The sequence below is a fragment of the Barbus barbus genome (assembly GCF_936440315.1).
Source record: "Barbus barbus genome assembly, chromosome: 22".
NCBI classification, from domain to species: domain Eukaryota; kingdom Metazoa; phylum Chordata; class Actinopteri; order Cypriniformes; family Cyprinidae; genus Barbus; species Barbus barbus.
Window position 1 is genome coordinate 23,494,495 of NC_136750.1, and position 12,094 is coordinate 23,506,588.

Here is a 12,094-nt window from a genome sequence, read left to right on the forward strand (position 1 = left end):
TAAATACAGATGAATCCTTAAAACTATAAAAGTTATTGATTTCCTCTTTTTTCCTTTTGTTCTTGATGAACAGACATCACAGCAGCTGGTTACTGGGTTGTTTTTGGCTTCTATATCTTTAAGAGCTGCCGCTACCGAACATGATGTGGATCTGGCACGCATCGTATTTTCTCTCAACTCTACCTTTTCTGACAGACTGTGTCTGTCAAACGACTCTGTTGCCCTCTCGGGCTTGAACTGATGGTTAACTTTATTAACTGTCTTTACTTTAATTTTGAAAGCTGAAGCTCGCGATTATGGAAAGGGGCCTTACATTTCCGACGCGGCTTATGGTGTTCGGCCAATCAGAGCAGATAAAAATAGTATATAAATATATATACTATAAATAGTATTTTTGCATTAGAAAATTATGCATAAAGAATGCATTTTGATCAATAATTTGATCATAGAAATATTAATGAAAGTTATGTTTTTTCAATTAATTTATTTTAGTTTAGGTTCAATTACTAATAAAATTGCTGGTGTGCTACAGCTGAGTTGACAAAATTCATGAAAACTGAAGAACATGGCTAAAAAGTTTACCCTAAAATGATTTTATTTTATTTTATGAAATGAGAACAAAGCCTATATTGGACCATTAATATTTTTTAATTATGACAGTATTTTCATGACAAATAAATCTTCCCCCATTCTTGCTGTACTATAAATGCTGTAATACAAAATTTTTTAATTCTTATTACTAAGCAAAAATATAATATTACTTGAGGGATATTTATATGTTATTCTTTAAATGTAAAAGTAACTTTACATTGTGGTAGTATTTATTGTACTGCCTTTAATTTGTGCTGATTAAAATAAAAAGTATTATTTTAATTAAAAATTAAATAATTTTTAATTAAATAATTATTTTTAATAAAAGTTTTTTTCACTGTGCAATATGTTATTACATCAAAAGGAGTATCCCAGTAGAGATTCATGAGGGCAGACGTAAAACATAACTGGGGAAAGTGTGCTTCATTTTCATGAAAATATCATAATGTCATAATTCAAAAGTCTTAATGGTCCTAAAATAGAAAAAAAAAAGTGACACTTTGTAAATAAACCCACTACGCATCTTTAAGAAAAAAGTAACTTGCATACACGAGGGTTTTCCTGTAAAGGGCCCATCATCAAAGAACCAAACAACCACAGACAGCTGTTTCACTTTCAGATTAAGTTTACAGCATGTGACTTTATTCGCAGTTTGTGACCAAGTGTTGCATATATGGCCCAAACAAGCGACTTTTTATAATCCATTGGTCAGACTGAGTAATGCAAGTATTTTGGGAAAAGACCAGAGCAAGAAAATTCTTTCTCCCAGTCAGAGTGCATGCAAGCCTCATTTCATTTGAATGTAGTTGAAGTTATTTCAACATCTCTTACATCAACCCACCATGGTCACTGACAACATAAACAAAAGACTTCCTCCTTTCCATTTGATTCGACTTGCAAATGACTTGTACAGCCTGATTCACTTCCTCGTCAAGGGGCTGGTCAGGAGGCATGCAGATCAGTGATGCAGTTTGCTTTTCTTACTCACCATTTTGGTTGCTTACACAGCACAACATTACCACAATATTCCCAGCAGAGATGTGATGCCTTCATCGCAGCAACCAATGCGTGGAACAAGCCGTAAGCAAAAAGGCAGGGCAGTGTGCGAATGTTTAGATCTTTCCTCTGGGATTAATCAGACCTTGAGGTGGTGATCTCATTGTCTGTACTGACTCCACAGACCATACACACTTCATACATCTGCAGAATTCACAGTCTAAGATACGACAGTCCCACTCTCTACAAGTATGTCATCAGGAATGGTTGTGTGATCATTTAACACGTTATAATGCAATGGCTGAGACACCGTACACCAAAATATGTCTTCTAGGAAACTAAACACGTCAGATAACTTTGTGGGGCAAACTTGTGTTGAAAATTAGCTTAAGGGGGAATATTATTAATTAATCATAACTTTTTATAATTAATTATAATATTTGGATAAGTCAATAGAATCAGTACAATCAATTGACCAGGTCGTCTAGTGAACTAGACGACCTGGTCTATTATTTATGAATTCAAAGAAATCTTAATTTCCAGGGTAAGAGAAATATCCTTTTTTAGTGAAGTGAAGTGAAGTGACATTCAGCCAAGTATGGTGACCCATACTTGGAATTCATGCTCTGCATTTAACCCATCCAACGTGCACACACACAGCAGTGAACACACACACACCGTGAACACACACCCGGAGCAGTGGGCAGCCATTTATGCTGCGGTGCCCGGGGAGCAGTTGGGGGTTCGGTGCCTTGCTCAAGGGCACCTCAGTCGTGGTATTGAGGGTGGAGAGAGCGCTGGACATTCACTCCCCCCACCTACAATTCCTGCCAGCCGGAGACTCAAACCCGCAACCTTTGGATCACGAGTCCAACTCTCTAACCATTAGGCCACGACTTCCCCCTTTTAAGGTACAGTACTACTCCGAGCATGTAACAAGATCGAAATCGTTAAATTGACTTTGTTGCAAGCAGGGAATCAGAAACAAATACTCGTATGTATTGTGCACAAAGTTTTATTAACTAAATCACAAACACATAACTAGACTAAACAAACACATGCATATACAGTATATACACACACACACATCACATATACATGGTACATGGGAAGGGTAAATGAGACTGGATGAATGAAACCGGACAGAAACAGGGAAATGAGGCTGAGTTGACCATCTGAAAAAAACATCAGTCTCTAATTCAAAGCAGAGTATACGATAGCTTACAACAAACCTCTGTGTGGTGAAAGGAACAATACTTGCATTTGGAGACTTGCAACGAGAGCGAGAGTCCCGTGAAGCTTCTGAAGAAGGTCTGGATGGTTCCATTCGATGGCCATTCGAGTTAAGAGTCATCTCCCCAGGCTGGGGAGACCGCACACGGCTCTATGTTGGGGCCTGCCGGGCCATGAGTCCAACCATACGAGCAGCAATCTGAAGATTTAGCAGAAGAGAAAAGCGGACATGTGCGTGAGCCCTTTAAAGTCAGGGAAGAGTCACACCTTTCAGGATGTGCTTGACCAATGAGAAAGGCTGAATTTCCAAGCAGGAGGCTGGAAATATTGGGGGGTTTTATGACCCTTTGTCTGAGAGCATGGTTCGAAAGGCTCTGGCAGTCTATACTTTGATTAAATTATACACACACCAGGCATTCTATGAGAAGGTGTAGACCAAAGTGTGCATCATCAAATGAGCATTAATTTGGTAGGAGACACAATATAAATATATTGTGGAAACTTAAATTCCTGTAAAGCTGCTTTGCAACGATTTGTATCGTAAAAAGCACTATACAAATAAACTTGAATTGAATTGAATTGAATATACGTGGGGTTACATTAACTAGTACTTCACTCATAAAGCATGCATAAAACAAAATACAATGCAAGAGACACTATACAAGATAGTTAAAATCATACACACAATGTCCTGCGATGCATGTTTATCTGTAGAAAGGTTTGTTATGAGTGACAAGGAGGAAAGTTTTGTTTGTATGGGCATTGCGTGGGTTTCAGAAGGGTCCGTTCTTACGGCATGTCACATCTCACATACTTTTGAGCAATAAAACAGTCTTATCAGATGGTTGTCCTGGTAACTGAGCCATTTAGGGTGCTCTTTCGGGGGGAAGGGTCCATAGATTGTTTGTTGAATGAGAGAGTTTGCTGGATTATTCATTAAATATAATGAATAAATGTGTGTCTGATTGGTCCAAATGCTAATGTTAAAGGAACAGTTCATCTAAAAATAAACTTCGCCATTATTTACTCACCCTCATGTCAAAACAAACCCGCTTGACTGTCTTCTGTGGAAAGTGAATATCTGAAGAATGTTCGGCCCACTTATTTTCATATATAATAAAAGTGTGATATTTTCCTATATGAAAAAAAGTGAGTAGGATATTCTGAAGAAAGTAAGTCATACAGACGCGGGCCGAATGACTATTCCTAAAATAGAAAGTTATACAGACATGGACAGATTACAATAAAAGTGTGAAATGCTATTATGAAAAAGAGTGACTTGAAAAAGAAAAGTCATGTTTGGACCAATTATATTACTGAATATAATTAATGTGAGAAATTTTATGTAAATGATTGACTAAGATATTCTTATAAAGAAAGTTGAACAGACTTGGACCATATTGAGTATAATAGAAGTGTTAAATTCTATATGGAAAAGAGCGACTAAAGAAAGTCATACAGGCTTGGACTGATAGTATTTCTGAATATTATTTAAAAAATTATAATTTTACTATATGGAAATGAGTGACTGTTGCAAAAAGTTATACAGGTATGGACTGATTATATTATTGAATATAGTAAAAGTGTGAAATTTTATAATGGAAAAGAGTGAATCTTAAACAAAATCATGCTTGGACCAATTATATTATTAAATATGATAAATGTGTGAAATTTTCCTATATGGAAAAGAGTGTCTATGATTTTCAAAAGAAAGAAAGTCATACAGGTTTGGAATGATTATATAACTAAAAATAAAAAAGTGTGTCAAACATTTTTTAGTATATGAAAAAGACTTTGAAAAGAATCTTTGAAAAATTATTTGAAAAGAAAGTAAAACAGTTTTGGATCGACATACGGGAGAATGATGACATATTGTTCATTTCATGATATATTCCTTTATGTAAAACAAATCAGTTCTGCCAATGCACTTTAGTCAATGACAGAACGAAAGTGCAGATAAAAATCTCACTTCCCATTAACTTGCTGATACAAAAACCATTTCATAAGTCATTTAGCATCTGAGCACTGGTGCATTTCAGTGAAAGATTTTACCACTTGGAAGTCTGGAAGTGTATGAACAAGCATTATCATCTGCTCCGCACCACCATGGCTCATTCTGATAAAATATGTTGTCACTAATGCGTTAGGAAAGATTACAAGCACAATAACAATGTTGTCAGAGGCGGGGGAGTATTCATTTTTGTGACTGAGGCTTTGTTTAGAGTGTGGGTGGCCCTGCTTGCTTCAGCTTCCCAATAAATCTTGTGCACTTCATGTGGAATGAGAGCAAACGGTCAGAAAAAGTATCCCAGTTGAATAAATATCTAACTCAAATGACCAAATGTGGGCCTATTTATTTTCAGACTTTGCTGTTTAAGCCAAACAAAAGTCGGATGGAGGGCTGTGAACTGCAACACAATGAGGGGAATTTAAATGTTGCTTGCATATTCATGAACATATAAATGCTTGTATGTTAAAGTCAAACTCAATTACTTTCAAAACTACTAAATGATGATGACACATTTTGGTAACTTTCCTCCAGTCTCTAAAAATAACATCATCATACTGTTTGTAATATCTGATGAGTATACAGAAAAGAAAAACAATACACTATAACATGCATTAAGGTATTTTCAACTGTACAATAAAGATTTAAAACAAAAGTTTTAAAAACATGTTTTTAGACAGGTCAGGGCAAGTTATCACACATGCTTTATATCTATACAATTTATACATATACAACAATGCATTGAATTTTGAGTATACTTCCTTTTCTATTTATGCTGTTTAATTTCATAATCGCACAGTTTAAACAAAATAGTAACACAATTTAAATACTAATCTGTTGTAGAATATGTCTTTTTTTCTACCTTATATTTCATTTTCCAAAAAAGGAGAAAAAATTAGGGTCAATAAGGAGCCAGTTCCCATTGTGACAATTTACCCCCCTATAGAAGCAATTAACAGCAAAAGGTCAATACATATTAATTTGAGCAGTATTTGTATATTTACTTGCTCTTTTGCAGAATGTGACTTTGAATAATATCCACATTCTGATAAATTAATTTAGGCCTATTTGATTTCTTGTTGATGAAAACACACAAAAAAAAAAAAAAAAAAAAAAAAAACAATTAGGTGACAATAGAGTATGCCCATCCTCCCCTAAAACTCAATTTTTATTCATTTGAACTGATTATATATTATGAAAGCTTGTGAACCACAGGACAGATGGCACATCTTCTGCAACAAAGAAGCCTTACAGAATGAATGTGTACAAAAAATGACAGTATGACATAAACTCTGTGTTCACTATGGCAAGCCATTTTAATATTGCCTTTAAATTAAATCATTTGAAAAGGAAGAAGAAAAAAAAGTTCGGCAAAAGGTGGACTCGATCACGTCCAAAAGCACTATGACACGCGCAACTGCAGCTGACGCAGTCAATGGTTGACTCTGCTGTTCTTCTTCTCGTTCTTCCTGTACACCTTGATTGACAGATGTCTCGTCCAATCAGCGATCAGTAATCTGTTCCCAAACCAATGGCGCTGTCTCAAACTATACCTACCTTTTCCGATTTGTCTGATTTGTCGTTGTGTTTTCTGACTTAATTTGTTTTCGGATTTGTCATTGTGTTTTCTTATTGTTATAATGTTTTCGTAATTGTTGTTGTGTTTTCTGAATTGTTATTTTGTTTTTTTGCGTTTGTAATTTGTTATTTTGTTTTCAGAATCGTGATTTGTTTTGCACTTCTCGTCCACCGTAAAAAGTAGCAGAAAAAAACAACAGAATTACAAGATGTAAACTCAGAATTCTGAGATATAAACTCAAAACACAGTTCATATGTTGCAATTTTGAGTTTATCTAGCTATCAATACACACTTCAGAATTGTGAGACAAAAGTCTGAATTGTGAGAAGTTTAAAAAAAAAAAATTACAATATGTATGTGTCACTACAGTGATATTAAGTTGTAAAAGGAGTAAAGAAATAAGTACGGTACTAACACACAATGAATCTAACTGAATAGATTTGAACCAGTGGCATAGCCACGAGGGGGAAAACGAGTGAAGGCTGCAGAAGGATTAAATTAAAGGTTTAGGGCAAACTTGTTGTATTAAATATAATGTAAAATATTATTTTTTCATGCGCTGACTTTATGATTTAAATAAAGAAATATTTCCAGCCCACAGACGATAATTAAAAATAATTTGATCATCTTAATCAAGTTATATTCTTTGTGATTGCATGCAAAATGCTGGCTACACCGCTGATTTGAACCACTATTTAAGTACAAGTAGGCTATATAGTTGCTAGTGTGAAATTGAAAGTATAGCCTACCATCATAACTCGACTGCATCCAAGAAATAAAAAAAAAACAAGTATTTGCAATGTACTCGATAAATGATAAAACGGTTTGCCATATGCCCTCTTTCTTTTCACCATTTTGCTCGAGAGAAGGGAAGTGCGCGCTCCCTATCAAACGGAGACGCGCATCCGTTCGCCTCCCCATTGACGTCACTCCGGTATCACATGCACGAGCCGGGACCAATCCACGCGCAGCCCTCGGTTCCTCCGCCGAGGTAGGGAGGAAAAAAAAGACAGAAAGGGGAACCATGACTTCGAGCATCTGAAGAACAAATAAAACTGAACGCAGCGTGGATCTTGTACCTGGTTATTGTTTCATATTCGGAACAGGAATAATATGCTGTTAAGAGAGACGGAATGGATACGACAATGGCTCGAGCATATTGAATAGCTCGCGACGCTCAAAGGAAAGACATTATACTTCATCGAACCTTCCTCATCTTGACGGGCTTATTTAATGGCTTCAATCCTCGCCGACCCTTGTCTTCTCCGTAACGTTACCGCTGTTGAGGTCGAGTCACGGAGGATCGTGTGAGCCTCTATATGCCAAACACCGGAACGACTATTATTCGGCCTCGAAATCAAAAGACCTGATCTGATTCAACGCCGCCGATTTTCGCTGAGGGCAATCATGGATTTTAACGGGAGCGGTGGGGGAAACGAGCTGCACAACAATCAGTTTTATCCGTCCGAAGAGAGTAAGCCTCTGCTGGGGGAAATGTCCGCGCAGCCACCGCCGGAGGGGAATAATAATCAGAAAGCGGGGCCCTGCAGCAAGAGGAGCCTTCTACACAGCAGCAGCGGCATGAGATACAAACTCCTCCAGGAGGGGGACATCCAGGTGTGCGTGGTCAAGCACCCGCGGACCTTCCTCAGTAAGCTCCTCACCTCCAAATTTTTACGGAGGTGGGAGCCGCACCACCTCACCTTGACGGACAGCAGCCTGGTGTCTGCCACGGTAAGAGCCGCTCTGATGTGTGGCTGTTTAATGGCCATATATGAAACTGTATCATTTTGTGCTCAATATTCAGTATGTAATCTGTTCAATGTGTGCAAAGAGATATTATACACGTAATGGCACTTTAGACAGCGAAAGCAAAATACAGTGTTGAATACACTTCAGTACAACAGCACAAAACATTCATTAAAATCAAAGAAACATGCTGATATTAAAATAATGATTCATTCTAATGGGTTTGATGGATTGTTTCCCGTTCCTATATTTGGAAATTGAACTCTTTTAAAAAGAAAAATAAGGTTTTTGTTTGTAGGTTAACAAATAATTTTCTCCCTAACCAGCAGCATCCCAAAAACAGTATGGTTTCGAAAATGAAGACAATTTAGGGAACATTTGACTCAAGAAAATGAAACCCATCGTCGAAAAATGCATCATGTGTTTCGAAACAAGTCTGAAAACACACCGTGACGTCATAATAATAACCTCTCAGCTTCCTCTCTATTATTTCCCGTTTCCGGGTTTATGTATTATGATTTGTCATTTGATACGTAATTCTATGAAATTGGGGCCTGTTTCATTTTGAAAAAGAAAAGACTGTGTTTAAGGGTAAAGAAACTGCATTGCACCACCTCAAGCTAAATCCTCAAATTTTAGTATAGACCTTACACATGGATTAAAGTGTTGGGGTTAAAAGATTCATTTAGCCATTTATGTCCATGAGGTACACAAGAGTACTCTACCATGGAATTACCCTGTTGCAAATATCTATATTGTTTTAATAATGCATTATTTAACAGTTGTCATTTCCAAATACCATAATCAGAGTCCAGCGTACTGCAAAATGAATCATACATAAAAGTATTTCAGATGTTTATAGGGGGTTTTCAACCAGTAAAAACCCAGGGACCCCCACCCAGACTCAGCCAATGACTTTCATTAGGAATATAAATTATATTACATTTTTCATGGACCTTTGATTGAAAACCCTCAAATTAAAATTAGAGTTTTTTTTTTTCCTATGTAACTATTTTGAAGGGTTTGGACCTACATACTATGTGCTGTATGAAGTGTCATGAAAATGTTTTTCTTCTGCCAGCAGAGTTATTAAAATGCTATATGAGTCTTTTGCAGGTGGTCAGAATTGAATTGCTGTCAGTGGAGATGATGTTTTAATTTAGATGATGAATTTAGTATGGAATCACATTTTGTCCATTTTCTTATTTTCCTCGCTGATGTTTACTCGCTTCTCTGCGAATTATATGCCTCATCTGATGCTCAGATATTCAAAAACATCACTGCACACATCTTAATTGCTGCTCAAGAGGCTTATCTATGGAAAAGTAGTGTCACGGTCACAATGGATTCACCCACTTGGGAGATTTCTGGGAATCCACTCAATGGCGGTTATTTTTAAAAAGCGAAAACACGAAACTGCACAGGCAGTGACCCGTTATTCATCGATGTTTGGTTTGCTTGTGGAAAGGACAGTCATATTTTATCCTCTGCCTGTTTCAGATGAGTAAATCTTATCTCTGATGTGCCAAAGGAGTCTTGTAGAGAGTCTCTTCGTTCAGGACATCCTCACAGGATGCCATCATCAAATAGCTGATTAAATTAAAGTTTTAAATTTTACAGAGATATTTAATTGTTCTGATATGATCGAATTAGCCATTGACTTCTTCCTGAAATGAATGCTTCAGAATGAATTAGATTGCTTGTTTAACAACGGTCTGACTGTCGAATGAAGCTCAGCCGCTGACACTGAGAGGCCCTCGGGATTTCAGAGGCTAGCTGAGATTAACCCAAGCCAAACACAGGCCGTATGTTTATGTTTGCAACTATATTCGGTCGTTTTGCAGAGGTTTATGTCGTTTGGAAGTGTTTACGGAGTAAAAAAAAAAAAGTTAGGATATTTTGACAGTCCTGTCACTCAGAATTGATTTTCTCTTACAGTTGCAACGTCTCTAATAGATGTTTAGCTAGTGACCCGTGTTCAGTTGACCGTAGCTAATGGAGGTAGTTGTCTGTGGCTAATGGTCTCTTTTGGCAAAGACTAGCCTGTTTGTGATTCTACTGTGCATCGAAGCATTGAGCTCCAGAAAGAGGTCAGTATATCAACAGAAAGGCCTTATTGTTGATGTTAAGCATATAAATTGTTCAATTTGGATTGTTTGGTTTCCTCACCTGGTGTTTTTCCCAGCACAAACCCTTGCTAGGGTGTCATTTGGCTTGAAATGACATTATCTCGCTCACATGTTCTTAAAATATTTGACCTCGTTTGCTTTGTAGATGTAGCACATGACGCCTGTCCGATGATAAGTGCCTTCTTTTCCCTGAAGATTTCAGCTTTTTTTTTTCACGATTCTTAAGAACTCGTGTGCTAAGTGAAGACAAAACATTTGGCATTTTGATAGCACATTTTCGATAAGTGTAGTCAGCTCTGTGGAAAATAATTTCACTAGAAGATATGAAAGATATGAGTCACCCTCGTCTCTAAGCTCTCAGATTCTAAATCATATTTGCGTAACAGCAAGCCATTATAAATACTTCCTGTCACTCTTTCGTTAAAAAGATATCAAAAGCCCTACCTCTAAAGGCACATTTATGCCGATGCCCTCAAGCGCACCATTTTGTTTGTATTGCAGACTATAGTTGCTGTTCAAGTCAGGTCCTGTTAATTAGATGAAGTACCAGATGAGACAACAGCCCGTATAGATCATAACATGTCCTCTGTATAAACAATGCACAGAAAGGTGAGAGCTGCACAACTGACTGTGTTTTGCCATTTCGTGATTGGGTTAGATGCTGAAAACCTGGGTACATAAAAAATGATATTCCGCTTGTGAGCTTGAGGACATGTTAACAAACGCAACTCGGTACAGTACGGTTCACGTCTGAAGAGTCATCGCATTTTTAGCAACGCAGATGACTAAAGCTGAACAAGTCTGGTTGTGATGAGTTCAGCTAAATATGACCAGGTGGGGGGTGTTACACTTATAACAAACCATTTTAACGGTACTGTTGGGCTTTCTGCTGTAAACAAACAGGGCTACTGTGATGACTGGGCACATAAACTATTGTGGCTTCCTGAGATCCCCTTGGCTACCATCCAAATATGCTCTGTAATTGAGATGTTGGAGCTGGCTTTGTTTTTGTAGCACAGAAAAGCCATTAGGAGGACGTTTTCAAACACTGGCAGGGTTTCAGATTAATTGTTTTGCATGTACTGGGTTGTTTGTGTCTTGATATTGTAGCGATTTTTCGTTATTGTTGCTGTACGCTTGAATGAATGGATGCAACTGGTTGGTGTTGCATTTCATAGAGAGAACTTAAAACCAAATGTTAAATGGTAGGAATGCATATTCATCCAGAATATGCGGTGGAGCCATGTTGATGAAATATTTTGGAGATATTTTCATTTGAGAGTGCCAGATGTAATGTACAGGGCTTTGTCTGGGGCCGTCTACATGATCCGCTTCGGGGCAGTTTAAAGGAATGCTGGAATGGGATTCCCAACATTTTTTACTCCAACTAACTCTACCTAACAATGTTGGATTGGTTTAGTGAATACTTCAACAGCTCTGAAAAGTTTGCTTAAAGTGCCCCTATTATTGGTAATGAAAGGTTAATATTTTGGTTTTGGGAGTCCCCAGCAACATTTTGACATGCATGCAAGGTCAAAAAACACTTTTATTGTCTTATAATATGCATTTATTTTTACCTTATTTGCTCAACGACTCCCAAACGATTCGCTCAACGATTCATTTTTCCAAACCCCTCCTTTGCATGACGCTAATCTGCAGTGATTGGTTCGATTGGTCCAAATTGGTTTAAAACTTTGCAGGATGTTTTCATTCACTTAGAGCTGTGTTACACACTGCATGAAAGGTAATTTTCAAAAATCCATAATAGGGGCTTTAATGTACATTAAATAAATGTGTGTGTTTATGTAT

At 37.2% G+C, this 12,094-nt stretch overlaps 1 protein-coding gene across 1 annotated transcript in view; it reads left to right on the forward strand.

Annotated features, from left to right (window-relative positions):
* Positions 1-7,321: 7,321 nt before the first annotated feature.
* Positions 7,322-12,094, forward strand: part of LOC306888291 (C-Maf-inducing protein-like) — a 32,237-nt gene continuing 27,464 nt past the window's right edge. The window contains exon 1 of the mRNA XM_079446490.1: positions 7,322-8,141. Within this exon, the coding sequence (XP_079302616.1) occupies positions 7,815-8,141 (327 nt within the window). The 5' untranslated portion in view covers positions 7,322-7,814. The remainder of the gene's footprint in view (positions 8,142-12,094) is intronic.